Here is a 22451-nt window from a genome sequence, read left to right as displayed (position 1 = left end):
TACTATTGCGTCGACGTTCGACAAGTTATACGACGCATCCAGCGCAAAGAATGCGAAACCTTGGGGTAAACGATAGACATACTGTGTGCATAAAATGTCTTTCTGCATGGCACAACAGTAAGCAACTGTGGTGATCAGACTCAGAGCGAGTGTGCTGACGTCAATCAAGCAGACTCGCAACAAAGTGTATGCTTTAGTGACGCTGACCGGACAGGCACTTGGAGCCTACTGCCAGTGTGTTACTGGGTAAGATTTGTTGGGCTTGTATGTTTTGTGGAATTAACTTGATGGCTGCGTTACTTGGTATCTTACACAACCAGTTTTCATATTCAGTCATATAATGCATTGCACACAAGCACACACAGAGATTCATTATTCTCTACTGAAAATGTCTGCATGCAAAAGCTGTCTTTTTTGACAGAGTTATAAGCAGCATGTTTATGTAATTTCAATCAGTATCTCCAGGAGACCATGCCATGTTGGCTAGGCATGTTCAATAGAATACCAGGTACCTGAGTGCGGAGTTTTATTTAATGTGTGTACACGTGTTTGTGAATCCTCTTGTCAATGAAGGTTATCACTGCAGTAAGATCAAATTCCATTCTGAGCCGGTATATATTTTATATAGATATCAACAGCATGCGCCTACAAGCTCTCTGTAGGAATTCATAGGAAAGATAAAAGTTAATTGTTATTAGCAGGCTATGGAAAATCAAGAATTTGATAGTGTGTTGTTGTTTTTACCCAGAAAGGACAGTCGCTGCCACACTTTTTGCTGCTTCACACTACACGGCTGAAGGAATCGACACTGTGCCAGCAGACAAAACTTGTACACACTACAAATGTATGTGGAAGGGGCATGCTGCCAAGAAAACTGCACCAGCTGCTCTCGATGACATACACATTGTTAAGTAAGTTTGTATAATAATTAATATTAAGGAAATTAGGGTTGCGTTACCTAAAGGTTTACATCAGAGTGTGATCTATTTTTTTCAGAACATAAGTCTCAAAGTTAAAATATAGAGCTTGTTAACTACAACAGCTACAAGACTGGGGAAAGAGAAACAGTGATATTTATTAAAGTGCATCATCAAAAAAACTATGCATTTTACATTTAGTCAAGAGACGAGGGCGGTGGTGTATGTTTGTGTGCAGAGCAATTTTCTGGAAAACTACATTATGTTTAGGTTAGAAACAAACCAGCCCTGAAAGTGGCAAGTATTTTACTCACCATAGTGAGTAGAAGCATGCAACTGGTGAGTAGAAGTGTTCATCTACTCGCCAAATGCGAGTGACGATGCTGAATCAAATTGTTGGTTTGGTTCGTAAAATTTGCTCTCTGGCTTGTACGTTTTCAGAATCACTAGCCAGAGGCTAGTGCATAATTTTTTTGACTTTCAGGGCTTTAAGATTAGAAAGTTAAACAGATTTTTTTTTTTTTAAAACACAGGGAAGCGTGATTTCCTGTGGGACATTTTTGCTGCTGCGCTATGCTGGGTTGCCACTTACCTTATTCGATGTGGATGCTGGTTTTCAGCTAAGCATTGTCCTTGTCAAATGTACTGCGTTTAATATCGTTATACATGTGAGTTTGACAGACTGGCGCAACTTGTTTTAGCATCTGTACCCAGCATAAGATTTGCTTCAGTGTCACTGTCAAGTAAAAACAAAATTCATTTTCAGGTATGCTTCAAGACAAGACAAGTTTCCCCGGACGACTCTTCAAGGCCTCAATTTTGACCCAAGAAGTCCGGATGCAAGGAAGCGCGACTAAGAGATCTTCTACAACCGGTACCAACCGTTTGAAGGCTGCATATAGTTATGATATACTGAACTAGGGTTTTCAAGGTGTGATATTTTTTTCCAATTCCAGTTAATTAAGTTAGTAGCAACAGTTAACTGTTCTGTCAAGTGAAAATGTATGTAGTTTCGATATGGACAGGTAAAATCAGTACTTTGTTTACAGCGAGGGAGGGTAGGGAGTGCTGTTACCTCTGTGTGTGAGTTCAGGTTTAATTTTTGAAATGCCTGCAGTTAAGACAGAATATTGTGGAAGCTGATGAGAACTTGTGTCAGAGGATAGTAAGAAATGTTTCGGCTTCGTACGGACTATACCATCATCCAGGACTTTCGTGTATTATTCGGAGAACGTATCAGAGCCGAGGACATGTGTAGTGAACAGCGATTCTCAGTGATGAAAGTGTAGTGTGTGTAATGCCGGACTGTGTTCTTCTTCAACTTCGGAATGGCAAGGAGGTATTTTGTGAGATGTTTTATTTATCATTTGATATCCATGTACTGATGATTTGATTCAATAGCGAAATGTTTGAAATGTTCATTCGTTTTGTGCCATGTTTGTTGTTCAAGAGCGTGTTGTCACCATCCCTTATGAATGTGCTGAAATGGACGTGTGTGAATGTTGGTGCAGACATGAGCGTTTGAGCGAGTGAATTTAGAAGCCCCGTGCATGAAAAAGTCATTACCGGACCACTAAATCAGCAAACATAGAAATTGCTTGTCATACACATCGATCTGATCAAGGTAATAATGTTAGCACTTTTTTCAATTTATTTCAGTTATTTTTTTGAGGAACTTATAATGCAATTCACCGATTTAAAAAAAAAACATGATTACAATTGTCTCCCTTGAACAAATTATTTTGTACAAAATTTGTTACTTACTTTTTTTTCCAAGGCTATATCAAGGAAAATTCTTATTGAACTGATTGTGGGACCGTGCACAAGCTGACAGACTTGAACTCAAAAGTTGCAGAAGATTCTTGGTTGCGACTTTTGAGTTCAAGCCGATCAGTTTGTGCACAGTCCCAAGATTTGTCTATATTTATTTATCACTTAAAATAAAATACAGTTTTTCTTTTAATTAAACTGTAGATATGTCAAAGACTGTTTGGAATAATTTTTGGGGGTAATTTTCTTTAAGAAATAACTCAAGTGAATGCACAAATTGTGTACTAAAGTGGCAGTACAAGGGAGACGATTTGAAGCCATTTTAAAACAAAGCAGTATATTGCATAATAATATCCTCCAATTATAACAAGAAATAAGGAATAAACGTCTCTTGACATGTTGTCTACCTAATTATCTTGATCGCATTTATTTAAAGTGGAAATCGTTATGTTCGTAGGCTCACATACAATCATTTATGAAACAAACTCGGACCAGACCAGAGATTTGATTGATAATGGGCCCTTTATTCTATAGGTCCAATTCATTCTTCTTACTCGGCGTGACGTTATCAAATGGATCGGCTAGCTTTAGCCCCCCTAAGGGGCACAACTCCGCTCATACTCTCTTCGCGCCGCCATATTGGATGCCGTCTTTGTTAGTTTTCTTCATTGCACTCTTGTTCTTTTTGCGTATTTCACTGTGTATGCAGACAGGGAAAGGCGCGATCGCCGTAACCAACAGCGAAAACGGCCACACGACTACTCAGCGAACCGAAACAGAATCCCTAAGCTGCCTAAATAGCGAACGACGAAGAAGAAGAAGAAGCTGCCTAAACGACAATAGTCAATCTATTGTCCCGAACCTCGGGCGGACCACCCTCATCTTCCAAAAAGGGATGAATTGTCTTGTTGCTAAACCAAACAAACAACTATTACACCCTCCCTCCAATGAACCTGTACGCATAGTACACATACGGGGAATATAACCCGTTAATATACGACCACAGTACATTTAGTACAATACATCCTAGTACACACCATGGAGGAAAAATCCCACCATAAATCATACATAAATGATTATCTTTATTGTTTTTCTTCTTGTGAATAAACACAAGAAAGAAATGGGCTGAACAAACAAATACACGAATCACCGAGCCTTATATAAGCCTCAGTCACTGTGAGGACATTTGGGTAATAAACCACCAGTACGTGCAAGTACATCCTAAAAAGGGAAATGAATAATAGTCATCTATAAATGATTATTCTCAATTGAGAATCAAAATAATGAGGATATGGGTTTGAATAGTTGTCCCCTGACGAGGCTACCTTTCAGTTTCCCCAGAACACCTCTCTAAAACCACAAAGAAGCTATCCTAGCAATTTGAAACTGTAAATATTGCCGAAAAGTACTACAATTGGGAGAGGTACTTAGGGATCTCTGGGCTGCCTACTGCATTTGCCGGGTTTGGCAGACCCTTGATTTTTACCCCCTATGCCACACAACGTGTCATTTTCACTTTTGTCGAGTCGCCACCCAACGCTCAAGCACTGTCAGAGATCGTGCAAGGCATCCAACATAGCGGCGGATGACCAATTCCAGAGAGTTACGACCCGTGATTCTCATACCGCGCGCGCCGAGTAGAAATGCTGTTGATAACTTGAGTTTCTGCAATGGGCCTATACAGTACCAGAGTAAATTATATACACCATTACATGACAAAATAAGCTTCTTGCTCTTTGGAGTGATGTGGCCTTTGGCAGCTCATCAACCCAGTAATGTAGACCTGCCTTTTTTACGAAGTAGGTACATGCATACCGAAAGACCACTATAATTGTAAAACCATACTTCAGTGTCGTTTTTCAGTAGAGAATCAACAGAAAAAGAGCGTATGTTCTCCTCAGCTTCATGTTGTCTTTCTTCAGGCCAGAAACATCTTCAGTCAGACGCTTAATCACAGAGGCCTGTTCTGTATGTATTGTCATCTGCAGCTCTGCCAACTTGAGCGTAGTCTGTGTTCCAATAACAATACCCTCACAGGTAGTCGTGTCCCTCTTTGCAAAGGCATGATCTGGCCCTGGTCCTAAGCTCTCACGAGATGCGGAGGGCAAAGGAATGGCTGCTTCTGTAAATACAAAATCAAATGTATACATTAGCAATAGAATTAGCATCAATGATCTTGTTATCAGATTACACATGCATCACACTCACAGCATTTAAGCATGAAAATACACGAGGGGATTAACTCCTGAAATTGAAAAAAACTTAGGGGTGCGGGAGATGCTCCCCGGAAATTATTTCGGAGTGTTCTATGCAAAATCAAAATTGTAGAAATCTAGTGCTATTTTTGTTGTTAAATCAATTCAATGACAATGGTACATTTCTGAGAATAAAAAAGTGATTCAGCATGGGCATCATCGATGCCCTGAAAACTGCATCACTATCTGTATCAAGTAACCTCCTTCATCTTCTTGATTTAAGAGTCGGTTGATTGAATGCACGCGGCTTATCGACATATGTCTAGATCTTGTTTTGTTTTTTTAAATCTTGAATCTGTTTCGTGACCCTTCCTATGCATCCTTTTTGGGCTGCCGATTCATTTTAAATTTCTTACACACTGATGTAGGAAGACAATTTGAAGTCAGCAGATCATAAATTCAGCAGATCATAAATTGATAAAAACAAACAAACTTACTTGGCTCTGAGTCTCTTCCAGATCCGATGATATTTTCAGCTCCGACCAGTACCTTGTCCTTCTGCTAGAGTCACTTGTTCTTGATGTTCTCTCAAATCCAAGATTAAGGGTGGGTACGAAGTCAACGGAGTTGGCATCGTTGATAGCCATGCCATTGCCAGACACGAAGTGACGCGAGCACTTTTCAATGGCACGACACCCCTGTCGTCGGATTGCTTGCACCCATCGCGTCCTTCGCTGTTGCGCCTTCGCACTTGCACCCATCGGAAAGCCATACAATGACAAATTCTGTCCACCGTATTTCTCTTTCTTCATTCCACTGTTGCACTTGCAGTTGTAAACACAACAGTTTGTCTTGTCGTCTCCGCACTTTACTTTGCACCAAGCCTCGTTGTCGATTTTTCCTTTTGCCCCCTAGTTCCGGTAGATCTGACAATAAACTTCACAGCGCATGCGCCAAAATTTAAGTGAAAAAGGTCTATTGCTTCGTTTCCGGCCGATTTATGTGGAGCACGTGATGCGCACAAAAAATATTGGCGGTCTAGATGATCACGGCGGCTTTCTTGACCGCCAAGGACGACCACGCACGTTGTGAGACGTCATTCGTTAGACCTCAATAATTCAGTTATTCATAGCTTGTGCATGCATAATGTATTGTATGTATACTTTAATTCAATAATTGTGTAGTCTTGAAAGATTATGACAAAGGTAATCTTGAGTACAGCAGGGTATCTGAAATTTAAAGACATTAGGAACCAAATATGTGTTGTTGACATTATTATTAGTATGGACCGGCGGCTATCAATATATATCAGACTCAGTACTATTTCTAACTATCAAAATATATTATAAAGACAATCTCTTGATCAGAAAATGCACTTATGTTTTTAAAAACATGGCTGGCATGTAGGTTAAGATTAGTTGTGTCACTGTCAGACTCGAAGAACATTTTCCACTTCATTTTAACTATTCCTGAACTATACAATCTTACACTTTTACATTGTTGCTCCCAGCCTAGCCAGAGGACAATACCTGTGTTTGACCTGGATAATTGTCATTAATGTCATTTCTTTTGTTATTTCAGAGTGAGATCCTTGTGTACGTCAATCGCTTGAACTCCATTGAGACAGTCATTCCCTATGAATACCACAGGTAAGGCTGGATCAGTTGATGCGTTTAGCAATTTGGCATACAGTGGACCACTTCCAACCCCAAATTCACATCCCCCCCCACACACACACACCTCCCATCCCTACCTGCCATCATTCCCTATGAGTATGAATGTTACAGGTAAGTCTTGATCAGTTGATTCTTTTAGCAATTTATGGTATACAGTGCTGTGTGTGACAGCAATGTTTGGATGTGGATGTCGACAAACAAAATTCCTTGAACAAAAGCTCTGTACATTTCTCAAGGAAAATGTTATGTTTGTTTACTCCGATTACTAATTCATGTTATGATTGTCATGAGGCTCTTGTTCAATTGAATGTGCAAGAATTGAGAACATTTTGAAAGTGTGCACCTGCTAAGGAGCCACAGTACCATGCACACCATGGATGTACTTTCCCCAGTGAATGACACTTTGAGAGTATAGCTGATAGTGGTGGCGCTAATACAGTATTGGCCTTAACCGGTAATTACCGATATTTTACCGGTTGAAAGGAGAAAATATCGGAACAAAATTGGCTGCCGGTATGACATACCGGTCGATTTTGTAGAATTACCGGGGTTTTTTCGGTGGTAAAACAACAAAACCAGTACTATGAGTTGGACTCTTACCTACTTAGCCTACGGTTTTTTTTCTGGACCGTTTGCAGCATAAAAGTTTGTGTACCGGTTTGAAAAATACTAGCGCCATCTATCTATATATGATGCTGTGCCAGAACCTGCCTCCTTACAATGGGACACTTGAGGCAAAAATAAAACTGTTTATATTTGTTGTTGGATGTTGCAGCATTAAAGACTGAGGTTTCCTGAATGTGTTTCAAGTTTTAAAAAGATAAATGAAAGCAGCGTTTTTGACTCACATGCGAAGCAAAAGTGAGTCTATGTACTCACCCGAGTCGTCCGTCCGTCCGTCCGTCCGGACGTCCGTCCGTCCGTCCGGACGTCCGTCCGGAAAACTTTAACGTTGGATATTTCTTGGACACTATTCAGTCCATCAGTACCAAATTTGGCAAGATGGTGTATGATGACAAGGCCCCAAAAAACATACATAGCATCTTGACCTTGCTTCAAGGTCAAGGTCGCAGGGGCCATAAATGTTGCCTAAAAAACAGCTATTTTTCACATTTTTCCCATTTTCTCTGAAGTTTTTGAGATTGAATACCTCACCTATATATGATATATAGGGCAAAGTAAGCCCCATCTTTTGATACCAGTTTGGTTTACCTTGCTTCAAGGTCAAGGTCACAGGAGCTCTTCAAAGTTGGATTGTATACATATTTTGAAGTGACCTTGACCCTGAACTATGGAAGATAACTGTTTCAAACTTAAAAATTATGTGGGGCACATGTTATGCTTTCATCATGAGACACATTTGGTCACATATGATCAAGGTCAAGGTCACTTTGACCCTTATAAAATGTGACCAAAATAAGGTAGTGAACCACTAAAAGTGACCATATCTCATGGTAGAAAGAGCCAATAAGCACCATTGTACTTCCTATGTCTTGAATTAACAGCTTTGTGTTGCATGACCTTGGATGACCTTGACCTTGGGTCAAGGTCACATGTATTTTGGTAGGAAAAATGTGTAAAGCATGTGAGTCGTATGGGCTTTGCCCTTCTTGTTTAGATATTGATCAATAAAGACGGGCACCTGACTGATGTTGGATGTTACACTGGACACAGTACAACTAGCCACAGTATGATAATTACTTGCCAGATATTTCTGAATCTAATCTTTATCATTGACTTAGATGCTGAAATTGACATTCACATCAAATCCAAACCAAAATTCAATTTTATTGTCCCATAAATTCATCTGCTCACTGTGTCCTGTGTAACGTCCGACAGCAAGCAGTACACACACATTTCATTAAAAATGCAACAAACACAGAAATCTTGTCAGAACAAAAATAATCTTATTTAATACATTGTGTACCACATCTAAAACCAGAAACAAAGTGACAAACAGTTTGTAAATATAGTCTGCAGGCTGTTGAGCATGTCAGATGTTACACTTGGTAGATGTAGAACTGAATGGACACAGTTTGTGCTGTGTCCACGTAACGACTGAAAGCCGAGGTCACTCATGCCCGGTACATAGACACGTGTGGACGCAAACACATGGTGTTGCCGCTTCAGTCCGTTTTTGCCGTTGTAGTGTGCATTAAAAAGCTTTAAAAACACTAAAAACTTGCAATTCAGTCGTTACATTATTGCGAACGTTACCAGTACGATGTGCCTGACAAAAAATTATGAACACTCACCTTCTCTCTTCTTTGCCGCCATCTTGGGAAATCAAACACAGAGTGCATTCTGGGTAAAGATGGCTTCCCGAAATAATCTTTCTACCGCGAAAATGTAGAATACCTTTTTTCGAATCTGGATATTTTCGTACGTTACCGTTTGACAAAAAAAAGTACTGACCTTTTCAGAGCTGAAAGACTGTCTAGCACACAGTCTAATGCTTTTTGTGTGGTAAATTACGTTCAAAGAGTGCAATTTGTAGTCGCCATTAACGTGAATGTTGACGACGGCTCACAGTGGAGTAGCAGACGAACTTTTCGTTCACAGGCACATTTGACATTATGTGTAACGACCGAAACCGTTCCTTTTCAATCCTTTTTTTTTTTTTTTAAGAAATAGTTTGAAATTTTTATTTATTGTGGGACAGATTTGAAGACTTATACTTCATCTACAAACACACACAGTAAGTTATAGGTAAGTTGATGGTAAACAAGCAAACAAGCAAAATCCTGAGTTCCCTTGAAGTGTCCCATTCACACTCACTCGTTTCAACCCACGCATCTCGTTTCTTTCTTTTTTTATTTTCAAACAGAAATGACCATATCTAGCACGGTTATGATTATTATCTCTATGGGTTATGTTTGTCATTAAAAAACATTGGTTTGCCATGAAAGATGCGAACAGATAAAAAAAAATGTAATCAAACTCAGGGGGTGACCGTCAAAGCACGTTTTGGCACAGCGTCATATACGACTTGTGTCTGTCTGTGTGTGTGTGTCCGTGATGCACGCCCAAGGTTCTCGATGGATCCGTTTCAAATTTGGTGGGCATATATTCTGGTAGACCCCGGACACAACATGCTCGATGAGATATTTCAACACGTGCTCTCAGCGCGCAGCGCTGAACCAATTTTGGTTTTTTACGGGATCCATTCCCAGTAACTCTTCCTTATCTTCTCCAGTGTTTTCAGCGTTTATCTCCCTTCCTTTGTGTGGCGTCAATCCATATTCCCGTTTCTATTTTGAGAAGGTCACTGTCGACAACGCTCAATCCATATTCCCGTTATACTATTTTTACTCTTCTCCAGTGTTTTGCGCGTTTATCTCCCTTCGTGCGGTGCGCCGGCAAAGCCGGCGTACACCCGGCTTGCCGGGTATTCGGCTTGACTTCTTCCCGGCGAAGCCGTACCCGGCGAAGCGGGTATTCATCTAGTCACTAATATTTGTTCAAACAGGTACTCAAACTTTTGTGGTGCAAACTATCCAGAAAATAAACGGTAGGCTGGTCATCGGAACCAGTAAGAGTCCAACTCAGAGTACTGGTTTTGTTGTTTTACCAGCGGGAAAAAACGGTAGTTCTCAAAATCAACCGGTAGGTTATACCGGCAGCCAATTATTGTCCGGTATTTTCTCATTTCAACCGGTAATTACTGGTTAACGCCAATACTGAGCTGAATGTGAACCCTTTGTTCAGACCTTAAAAGATCTCGGAACATACATTCTTAAAATGGAGGTCAATTTTGAACTAGGGATTCTTAGTCTTACAAATAACGGGAGATCTACCTGAATCTTAAAAGTTAAAACATTGAAGATGGGGTTGGAAGAGAGGGGGGGTGTAAAAATCCACTGTATTGGAGCAACCCTATGCAAAAATGGTTCCCTTGTCTATTTTGCTGAATAAGAATATGTACCAAGGAACCCCCATTTAAAACCTCAATAAATCGGAGAAAATTGGGTCTTACAAAGGAGGGAGTCTTAAAATGGGGTTCAATTTACAAAGGTTATGAACAGGAGGTCTTAGAAAAGAGGGTCTTAAAATAGAGGGGGTTTTGAAAGGAGGGTTCCACTACGTCTGTGTGGTGAAGTCTGTGTGGTGAAAAGGCGTTTACCTCTTGCTTAAATGTGTGTCCTTGTTCGGAGTGCTTGTTACATGTATTCACAAATGCCACTCTTGCGGAAAGAATAGCTTGTCAAGACCTGTTTCTTTTTATGGTCTCTCTGATATCAAAGATTAGGCTCAAGTCAGTACTGGTTGTACAGCTAAAATGACCCTTGCAAAAAGTCTGTCCTGTCAGTGTGTAGAGATGGCCTCATGATATTGATAAGGTTATGAAATTAAAAGAAAGGTGCCATCAACCAAAATCATCTTGTGTATGCTATGACTATGAGTATCAAGTATTTTGGAGAGCACTACAAAACTGCAAGCATGATTTATTATCAATATTAAATGAGAAATGTTTCCTCCTAGCTGTTACTGTTTATTTTTTTTTCCTTCTCCCAATTATGACTGTGCATGGAAAAGTTAGCTGGTCTGGTTTTACGGATGCCAAGGCAGGTTCAACTGAAGTACATTTTCTAATCGTCCAAAAAAACCTTTCTTCTAGATCACTAAAAGTGGCTTTGGTTTTGTTTTGTTTTGTTCAAAGTCTCCCACTGGCCCCTCAGCCCGACTATGTTTAGTTCCGTTTTTGTTGCCGATGGGTTTGTTCATTATTTGTTTTAATGGGCTTGCATAGTTTTTGCATACACACCAGTACAATTGTGTTCTTTTGAAGGGATGATAATCAACATGTAAGTGCAATTTTTTCAACTTTTTTTTCAACATGGTTGTATTTCTTTTTGGTACATATGATATATAATATATATATGACATAACAACAACATCAGACATTAACATCAAATAACATCAGACATACAAGACTATGATATGTGCATCTTCAAAAATAAGAAAGAACAAGTCGTGTAAGGCGAAATTACTACATCTAGTCAAGCTGTGGAACTCACAGAATGAAATTGAACGTAGTCCGTCGCTAGTGCAAAAGGCAGTGAAAGTGACGAGCCTGTTTGGCGCGGTAGCGGTTGCGCTGTGCTTCATAGCACGCTATACTGTACCTCTCTTCGTTTTAACTTTCTGAGCGTGTTTTTAATCCAAACATATCATATCTATATGTTTTTGGAATCAGGAACCGACAAGGAATAAGATGAAAGTGTTTTTAAATTGATTTTGAAAATTTAATTTTGATCATAATTTTTAATTTTTTTAATTTTCAGAGCTTGTTTTTAATCCAAATATAACATATTTATATGTTTTTGGAATCAGAAAATGATGAAGAATAAGATGAACGTAAATTTGGATCGTTTTATAAAAAATGGTTTTTTTTTTACAATTTTCAGATTTTTAATGACCAAAGTCATTAATTAATTTTTAAGCCACCATGCTGAAATGCAATACCAAAGTCCGGCCTTCGTCGAAGATTGCTTGGCCAAACTTTCTATCAATTTGATCGAAAAATGAGGGTGTGACAGTGCCGCCTCAACTTTTACAAAAAGCCGGATATGACGTCATCAAAGACATTTATCAAAAAAACGAAAAAAACGTTCGGGGATATCAATCCCAGGAACTCTCATGGAAAATTTCATAAAGATCGGTCCAGTAGTTTGGTCTGAATCGCTCTACACACACGCACGCACGCACACACACACATACACCACGACCCTTGTTTCGATTCTCCCTCTATGTTAAAACATTTAGTCAAAACTTGACTAAATGTAAAAAACAACAACAGGAAGGCACAATAAAACGTACAATTACATAGCCCATATTCAACACATTTCTAAATTATATCAACACTAGAGGATTACCCAGCTTCGCCGGGTGAATCGCGAGACAGAGTATGCAGCGTGGCGGTTCGCCGGCTTAGAGCACGTGTTGAAAATTTTCATCCACCAGTTTGTGCCCGGGGTCCACCTGAATATGCCCACCAAATTTGATGCGGAATATTTACGATGGGAGGGGTAGTATATATTAGTGGCAATATTTTGAAGATGGGAGGGATTTTGTACATGAATTGCAATACTTAGATGTACTACCTGTGCAGAAAAGCGCTGTGCACGGAAAAGCGCTGCTTTTGTGTGGCGGAAGTGAAAGCAGTGAAGAAGTAGAGCCGAACAAAAAAGTGTTTATTTTCGTAATTCGTATCGCGAAACAGAGTATTTATTCACCACGGTTCACCGCAACGCAAACACACACACACACACACACTTTTTTTTTTTTTTTTTTTTTTAAGGGGCTTATTGTTCGTCAGGTCTTAATTGCCTATATTGGACATGAATTGGTTTATACGATTCGAGTTTTTACGCCCTCACGGCTTTTGATGTATGCGTGTTTAGGTGGTATCAGCCATCTGCACTTATGGTAGAATGACCAAGATCTTTAACGTGCCATTAAATTACATATCTTACCCAACTCACATAATAGCAATTAACCCTGGTTCAGTGCTGGTAACGCTGTATGCGTCCCCTTGGTAACAAGGGAGACCACTCTAAAAAAGAGTGACCAATACCCATAAGGCCAGACTAATACAGAGTCTGACTTCCGTATGCGTGCGCATATGCCGCCATTTGTATCATTCCAAACTCAGCGCTCAGTCAAGCTGGTCGCATTTTCTGTACGCTCTGGCTGTTTTAATCCACTGGTGTTGACTTTTAAAGGCCAACAACTCGGGTGCAGAGTCCGCCGTGAAAGGAGTGGTAGCCTCCCCTGTCACATAGTAATGATGTCAATCTTTATCTGCTGTGCAGTTTCGACTTTTGCCGAAAGACCGATGAGTATGGTGGATCACCAACTGAAAACCTGGGACAAGTGGTTTTTGGGGAGCGTATTCGACCCTCCGAGTATAAAGTAAGTTTTTAGTCATACTTGTTGGCTGTTAAATTTATGATTGCTCTCCGATTAGTAGCCAGAGTCTAATTAAACAGGGAGTCACATTCATATTACAATCAAGTATTGATTAGTAATATAACTGTTGCCTGGAAATCACTGTTCTATTTCGACCAGTAGGACTGACTGTTACCGGTAAGCGTACATGTGCTTGATATTGTTTATAAATATGTGCACAGTGAATATGTGTTTGGAATGAGTAGAAGTGTGATGATAAACCAAGAATCTTTCTCATTCTGCACTGAATAAGGTGTGAATACCTTTTACTATCAGAAGAGGTAGAAAGGTCAAAAGTTGCTGCTAAACTCTTTGAAACATTTTATAAGAGCACAGTTATAAGTGTAGTGTTATTAAAAGCTTTCTTTCCACGAGTTTAACACAATTCTTTTTTATTAACAGTATTTTGTTTTAGTGAGCTGTTGCAATGTGCAGTAAATTTTCCTTATTACTAAAGCTGTACTAAGGTGATCCGTCTGGGGTGAAAAGGTTGAAACTGTTATTTGAAATAGAGCATATGGACATCAAATTGCAACACATGATTTGAGTTGATTCTAGTAGTGTTCCTTTTGCAGGAGCGTGTAGCCTTTAGCAAGAAAAAATGTGTGGCTTGCAGATAGATAAGATGTTAATTATTATTTCTGATGAAGTTTGACAGAGAGAATACCTGTATGATTAAAGGTTAAGGTAGAAGGTGTAGAGAAAAAAATTGTAATTTGTTTATATCACTCACTGCAAGTAGCACCATCTGCTACATTGTATTGGATTTATTACACAAATGTCAGTGGAGCCGTAAACATGTTGATTGAAAGTTGTGTTGATGGTACAGTGGAACCCTTCTTTTAAGACCTCACAAAATCTGAGAAAATCAGGTCTTATAAAGGAGGGAGTCTTAAAATGGAGGTCATTTTACTGAGGTTATGAAGAGAAAATTTGAGGAAACAAGGTCTTAAAAAGGAGGGAGTCTTAAATTGGGGGGTCTTAAAAGGGGGGTTCCACTGTAATAGGCGATTTTTGGAAATAACTCTGTCGGCTTTGTATGGGTTGTGGAAGATCCAGTTACCTTTTCTTGCAAAACGGCAGACAAACAATAAAGGGACCAATCACTAGCGAGGGGTCTGCCAGAAACACGTGGAGACACGATTCAAGATTGGAGTTATTTTCGGGATTCGTCTATTGGTATTGGTTTACATTCTGGGTCGTTTGTTGGCAGCTCACGTTCAACGATAATCGAACTTGCCAGTCAGTCTGCAAGAAAACCTACAAGGAAGGCAGCGGTGATGATGCCAAGAAGCTCAACTTCCTCAAGAAAGGCATCAGCCTGAATTACCAGCATCATTGGTGAGTTTCTTTTTATAAACCTCTTTGCCTCTGCCCACCCCCACATCTCTCTCTCTCTCTTTCTCTCTCTCTTTCTCTCTCTCTCTCTCTCTCTCTCTCTCTCTCTCTCTCTCTCTCTCTCTCTCTCTCTCTCTCTCTCTCTCTCTCTCTCTCTCTCTCTCTCTCTCTCTCTCTCTCTCTCTCTCTCTCTCTCTCTCTCTCTCTCTCTTGATCTCTCTCTGTGAATGGTATACTCTTTGATGGACATGTAGCATGCAGTCGTTGCATGTTTGGTTTTTGTGTATGATGCACACAAGTTTCTATGTTGCTTATGTGTTTTTTTTCTTGTTCTGTTTTGTGACCCAGGCAAAAGGCATATTTCAAAAACACGTTCCTCTTTTCTTTCCCTTTGCCAGACAGTGATCATATTTATTTTATATTTTAATTTGCCTGCTTTCTAAGCCTATTTGAGTAGGGAAAGAAAAGCAAAGTGGCATAAGCAACTTACAGAATAAAAAGATAAACGAATGAATAACCAGGCAGACAAACAGTGAAGCTGGAAGCTGGTCACTGAGACAGCAACCAAATATGTGACCCTCCACCACGGAGTGAGTCGCATGTCACCTTTGCATGATTTTCATATTTTTTACATTTTCCCAAAGAGTTTTTTATGCTCTATCCAGTGGTGAAAACCGTTTTAGAAAAGAGCGAAAACTGTTTGAGTTATAAGACTGTGACTACCGTATTTGACGGACTACAAGCCGCGACTTTTTTTTTAAAAAAAATCGCATTGCGGCTTATAAAAAGATGCGGCTAAAACGTTACCTAAACTTGAATAGCATTCACCTAATGGAAGTCGCCGCGGATTTTCATTTCGCTCGATTAGCGATTACCGGTACTTTATTAGCTCTCTACTCAAGACTCGGCGCTTTTCTCTTTCTTTCGCGAATCTTCGTTTGTCAACAAGTCGTCGTGACAAGATAGCGTACAGAGAAACACCGGATGTATCAGGATCTCGCGCGCACGAGATTTCGTTTTTTTGTGTCTCGCGATAGTTTGAGGAGCGAGAGCCGCCATGTTGTGTTTTCGTCTGCTCGAAATGTGCGCAAAAGTCGTAAATCATCCCAAAAAAGCTTATTCTGGGCGAGACTACATGTGTGTGTTGGTTACAAATTGTGTGTGTGATATTTTTTTTCAAACTTTTTCACTTTTCTTCTTTGTTTCACTTGTTTATTCTCGGAGCCGATTTCGCCAAATACCATACTTTCGTTTGCCTGGTTGTTTTGATTGATTGACACGATCTGATTATATTTTTTTTCGACGGCGGCTAATATAGTGACGCGACCTATACGTGGCTCGTCCCAATTTTTTTGTTAAAATTCGGGGGTGCGGCTTATAAAACGGTGCGTCTTGTAATCCGTCAAATACGGTAAGGTGACCCTCACACAGTAACAAGACTCTCCCCAGACTTATATTAAGCCTAGCGCAGAACCGCGCGCGGTGACATGCGACTCATTTTGTGGTGGAGGGTCACATATATGAGAGTCAGCTTTAATGGAAGTGTTATGCAATGATCTGGGAAAGGTTTTAAACTCGTCATAGGATTGTTTGCTTGTGTCCAAAAAATTCATGACTGTGCATGTCTCTAGACAAAACCAGATGGTGTTGTTTTGTTTTTGCGAGTGCATTTTATTGTATTACAGTAGTATCCCCCTGTTAAAACAACAAATCTTAGACAATCAGGTCTCAAAAGAGGGACATCAGAAGTTAAGACAGAGGTCTATTTTCAGAGGCTATCAACAGAAAATCTGTGAAAACAAGGGGAGAGAGACTGAAAAGGATGTTTTCCCTGACACTGTACTATAACTACTATGTTGTGCTGTTTGGTAAAGAGCTTCAACCTGTGGGAAGCGCTATATAAATGTTGTATTATTATTATTATTCTATTATTTAATGACACTAATGTTTTGTGATTGCAGGATAGTGGACAACATGCCTGTGACGTGGTGCTACCAGGTGGACAACAGTCAACAGTACTGCTCCACCGGCTTTCCCGTCGGCTGTTACGTCAACAAGGCCGGCAAACCCAAAGACTTCTGTGTGACCAACGTCAGTCTCCCTTCTGCTGTCTTCTTTTTACATTTAGTCAAGTTTTGACTCAATGTTTTGAAAATCTCTTGGAGCGGGCTGATCGCCTACGCTTTTCCTCCCATTCCCCTCCTAGGGAGGGTCCTGCGAAAGGCAGACATGGAAAGACCATCTCTGATTCTCGTGGCACCAAACTGGCCGGGACAGCCTTGGTACCCGGACCTTCTGCGACTGTCAAACGGCCCACCTCTTCCTCTAGATCTCAAAAGAGGCGACTTGGTACAGCCTCGATCGGGCATTCCCCACGAGAATCCGCAGTGGCTTGCCCTGCACGGTTGGATTCTGTGCGGGAATCATTGAAAAGATCAGGTGCGTCAGACGCTACTATCGATTTGATTCAGGCGTCTCATAGAGGTTCTACGTCGTCAGTTTATACCTCTCACTGGTTGGCGTGGCTTAAATGGTGCAAGGCTAACGGAGTGAAACCTACATCACCCCGATCTATTCAGGTAGCAAATCATTTGTCTTGGCTAGCTACTCAGGGCGCCGCGCCGGCTTCTTTGAAAGTCTGTAGGTCAGCTATTTCAGTTACCTTGAAACAGCTAGGACATTCTATATCACGCGAAGGTTTCATTACTAGCGTATTAAAGGGAGCTTCCCTTCGTTTTGACAAAACGAGATCCGCTATTCCAGCATGGGATCTGTCCTTAGTGCTGGAGTTTTTAAGAACTCAAGACTTTGAGCCCTTATGCTCTGCCAGTCTGGCGAATCTTACGCGGAAGGCAGTTTTTCTCGTCATGTTGGCGTCAGGTAGACGGGGTAGCGAAATTCACGCCTTGTCAGGCTCACCTCGCGATATTTCTTTTGAAAAAGACGGTTCTGTTATACTCAGGTTTTGCGCGAAGTTCTTAGCAAAAAACCAAAAACCAGATAAACCCTCGCCATTAATCCAGATCAAGCCTTTGAGCTCCATTCTCGCTCCTTCAGACCCGGATATTGCAAACTGTCCTGTGAGAGTACTGAGAGCATACCTGTCTCGTTCAAATCCGATCAGATCCTCCAGTCAAAAGCTTCTTTTCCTATCAGTCAATACGAAGAGGGAGAAGGACATAATTAAGTCAACCTTGGCGAGATGGGTCTCCACCCTAGTAAGACAGGCTTACATTTGGTGGCAAAGAGAAGGGGGGGGGCAGTCAGTCCTTCCTCTCCGGTCAGCTCACGAGCTTAGAGCCTGGGCATCGTCTTCAGCGGTTTTACGATCCAGAAGACTTCAAGAAGTCATGGACTCAGCCTACTGGGCATCTGAGGATGTGTTCATGAACTTTTACTTGCGGGATATTGCAAGTTCTCGTATGGATTGAACATTTGGCCTGCCAGCTATGGTGGCAGCGGGACAGATGCTTTCACGATGCTAACTGTGACTGAGTACGTTGTTTACCCACCACCTAAATTAGCAATCTGCTATCTATGTGAGTTGAGTAAGAATATGTAATTTAATATAAAATTTCAAAAATAAATTTTCATTTAATTAATATACTTACCAACTCACATATTGAATTCCCTCCCAGCCTTCCCCGCAATTTATTTAAAGGGATATGGGTTTCAGAACGGAATGAGTATTACCGGTATACGGCATGCGCGGGCGCCGGTAGGGGAGATAACTACCGCGACCCATGCCTTATATGGCGGGTGGGTGTTTTTGTTTAGAGTTATCTCCCCATGTAACCATGTAAGAGTGCTTCAATGTCTTAGCAACCAAACGAAGTTATTGCTATCTATCTATGTGAGTTGGTAAGTATATTAATTAAATGAAAATTTATTTTTGAAATTTTATATTTAAGCTTTGTGAATGAGATACAGTGGAACCCCCCTTTTAAGACCTCAAGAAATCTGAGAAAATCAGGTCTTATAAAGACGGTAGTCTTAAAATGGAAGTAAATTTGCAGAGGTTACGAACAGAACTTCTCAAAAATCAAGGTCTTAAAAAGGTCGAAGTTTTAAATTGGGGGGGGGGGGGGGGGGGGTTATGTACCATGAAACAAACCAAGTTTAAGAAGACTTAACATTGTGAGCATTGGCATCACGTCACAGTTCTGTCTGTTCTTGTGTATGTTTCCGGAGGAAATATCGAAGAACTTGGAGAATGAAGTTTTTCTTAGTGACTTATTCATGTCAGCAGAGGAAAATGACTTGGGAAGTCACTGCCACTCTGTCCATGTGTCAGTGTAGCAATGACACATGAAATTTTGATATAATTAATGGTTGAATGACAAGAAACACACCATTTTAAAAAGATCAAAATTCTGAGCACATAGCAATTTGTTTTATTTAAATCGGTGCAGTAGTTCTCGAGATATGGTCATTTTAGTTAAGAAATGTTGGGCGTCTTTTGAGGACAAAGCTAGAAGTAGAAATACATGGGACATAGACTGATAGCTGTGGCAATAACATGAAATTTTGAAATTAATGGTTGAATGACAAGAAACACACCATTTTAAAGAGATCAAAATTCTGAGCACATAGCAATTTGTTTTATTTAAATCGGTGCAGTAGTTCGCGAGATATGAACATTTTAGTTCGAAATCACTTTGCTTTGAGCGAGCCGAGATCGCAACCTCTTCAGGCTTTTGATCGGCCGAGTTTCGCATTTTTCGGGTCCAGTTTTGCGCAGCATAATCGTTGGGAATAAGTCATTTCTCGCTCGATTCTTTTGATTTTTGGCTTAAATGAAACAGAAGTTAATGTTTTATAAACTGCATTTGAACCGTGCATGCCGATGGAAGTTTTCAGACCAAATTTTAGTGAAACTCACACGAGTAATATTCACCGTCATGCTGACGGAGATGTAGCTTCCGGTGGGTCGCGGTTTTCTGTATGGGAAAGATGTAAAGCTTTCTCTGATTGGTTGCAAAATATCACAGCCCTCCAATGAAAATTACGGTACTCCCAGCAGTTTGAAATGAACTGGTCGTCTGCAAAGAGTGACGCGAAAATGGCCGCGAGAGGCAGTGAAGACGAACACGCACTTTCACACTCAAAATATTCCAAAACACATCTTGTATTAATTTCATACAGTAAACTTTGTTTTTGAATCATTTCTTTATTCATTCCTTTTTCATTTGATACATAATTTGTGACTCACAAACATCAATTATGCCAATTTTTTTTCACTCAAAGTGAAAAAAAAGTGCCTTTTCACTGTGTCCTCAGTTGACGCTGGGCGATGTGGCAATGCTAGTCAGTGTCACATATAACTAAAAAGGGATGAAGAGGAGATTGGTTTATAGGACTATTGAAGGATATATATCTTGGTTATCGCCTTGCTGTATGGCTGCTCAGGTTCCCCAGTCAGAAAGCAGCCCGAATTTCCATGGGGGTAACCTCACAGGACTATATGAAATCTTATCTTGAACGTGTCGTCAAAAATAACACCCCATTATTTGCTCTAAAGCTGTGCAAATTTAAACAATGTGCAAAAGGAAAAGGTTCATTCCAATAGCTTTATCATTGTGTTTTTGTCAGTCAAAATTGGCACCAAAATGGAGGTATAACTGATAGTACTGGGGTACACACAAATATACATACTGGGTCATCATGACACAGTTTCTGTTAGAAAGAAGAGGGGAGGTGACTCGTTTCAGATGCAAAATGTCCTGCATATGGAAATATCTCACATGAACAATAACTACTGATATGGTTCATACTGGTTTCCTATATCATGTAAAAAGAAACATGCAGTGGTACCTGGGATATGAGGACCCTCAGATGAGAGGACACCTCCTTGTAAAGGACATCTACACCTCCTTATAAAGGACATCTTCAAGGCCACCTGCGGTGTGGGTTCACTTTTGACTCATCCCAAGGGACCGCTGTAATGGTTTCTGATTTCATGCAAAAGGATAACTTGTGTAGTACAGTGGAACCCCCATTTTAAGACCTCAACAAATCGGCCAGAATTGGGTCTTAAAAAGGAGGGAGTCTTAAAATGGGGGTAATGTTACAGAGGTTATGAACAGAAAGTCTGAGAAAACAAGGTCTTATAAAGGAGGGAGTCTTAAATTGGGGGTAATGTTACAGAGGTTATGAACAGAAAGTCTGAGAAAACAAGGTCTTATAAAGGAGGGAGTCTTAAATTGGGGGTAATGTTACAGAGGTTATGAACAGAAAGTCTGAGAAAACAAGGTCTTATAAAGGAGGGAGTCTTAAATTGGGGGGTCTTAAAAGGGGGGTTCCCCAGTACACTGATGGCAGTGTTTTGTGTTGACAGAACCTGTTTAAATCGCCGGACACCTACTACCTGTTCAACCACGTCGACCTGGTCATCGACTACCACCCTGGGTCGGCCGCAGACTGGGGTCCCCCAGCTGGCGAGGGGCCCAGCGGTCGTATCGTTGCTGCCAAGGTTGTCCCACGCAGGTTGGTAATCTTTCACATATTCTGGACGCGAGGTCTTGTGGATGATATGGATTGCTCTGGTTGTTAATTTTAAGATTCTTGGAGAAATGCAGTCAAGTTTTGTGACCAAATGTTTTAATTTTCTCCAAATGTGCAATGGAGTTCTGTTTCTTGTTGTACTGTTGTGATTAGTGTTGACCGCAGAAGTATTGTTGCAATGGCCAGTGTCAACCACAGTGTTGTTGTTGCTATGGCCAGTGTCAAGCACAGTGTTGTTGTTCAGGGGTGGGACTTTTCCGCGAATCCGCGGTTTTCCGCGAATCCGCGGAAATGACACAACTTACGAATTCCGCTGGAGTAATTTTTCCGCGTCCCATTTCATCACAGTATCTATAACTTGTTGACTGAATGATATGGAGAGAAGTAAAGATGGAACAGAACATTGGAGGCTTGAGAGAGTTAAATTGTGCTGACTGAAAACTCCTGATAACTATTGATCATTTTTAGCTTCAATGCATTGAATCATACTATTGCCAGTAGTGGATTATGGATACATGGTTCATTGCGTAAGTATGCACCATTACAATGTTACCATTGTTGTGTGAATTTTTTTTATGGGGGGGGGAGGGAGGGGGGGAGAGAGGGGGGGGCGGTGGGGGAGGGGATTTAGGAGAATGTCGTTTTTTACCTAATCCAAACGAGTTGAATTTTAGTCTCAGAATGCACCAGGTTGTACAGATTCTAATGTACCATTTACAATTTTTTCCAACCCCGCTAGATAAAAGGGATTTCCTCTTTTTTCATCACAAGAGAGTCCCACCCCTGGTGTTGCAATGGCCAGTGTCAAGTACAGTGTTGTTGTTGCTATGGCCAGTGTCAAGCACAGTGTTGTTGTTTCAATGGCCAGTGTCAAGCACAGTGTTGTCGTTGCTATGGCCAGTGTCAACCACAGTGTTGTTGTTGCTATGGCCAGTGTCAACCACAGTGTTGTTGTTGTTGCTATGGCCAGTGTTATCCAGTGTTGTTGTTGCTATGGCCAGTGTCAAGCACAGTGTTGTTGTTGCTATGGCCAGTGTCAAGCACAGTGTTGTTGTTGCTATGGCCAGTGTCAAGCACAGTGTTGTTGTTGCTATGGCCAG

The 22451-nt window shown here is 40.7% G+C and overlaps 1 protein-coding gene across 1 annotated transcript in view; it reads left to right on the top strand.

Annotated features, from left to right (window-relative positions):
- Positions 1-22451, top strand: part of LOC138945550 (transmembrane 9 superfamily member 2-like) — a 95398-nt gene that overhangs the window by 2115 nt on the left and 70832 nt on the right. Inside the window, exons 2-6 of the mRNA XM_070316998.1 lie at positions 6464-6531; positions 13374-13473; positions 14723-14850; positions 16809-16938; positions 21185-21333. Of these exons, the coding sequence (XP_070173099.1) occupies positions 6464-6531; positions 13374-13473; positions 14723-14850; positions 16809-16938; positions 21185-21333 (575 nt within the window). The remainder of the gene's footprint in view (positions 1-6463; positions 6532-13373; positions 13474-14722; positions 14851-16808; positions 16939-21184; positions 21334-22451) is intronic.

The sequence above is a fragment of the Littorina saxatilis genome, linkage group LG13, assembly GCF_037325665.1.
Source record: "Littorina saxatilis isolate snail1 linkage group LG13, US_GU_Lsax_2.0, whole genome shotgun sequence".
Classification (NCBI taxonomy): domain Eukaryota; kingdom Metazoa; phylum Mollusca; class Gastropoda; order Littorinimorpha; family Littorinidae; genus Littorina; species Littorina saxatilis.
The sequence above is the reverse complement of the archived record's forward strand: the minus strand, read 5'-3'. Positions and strand labels throughout refer to the sequence as shown.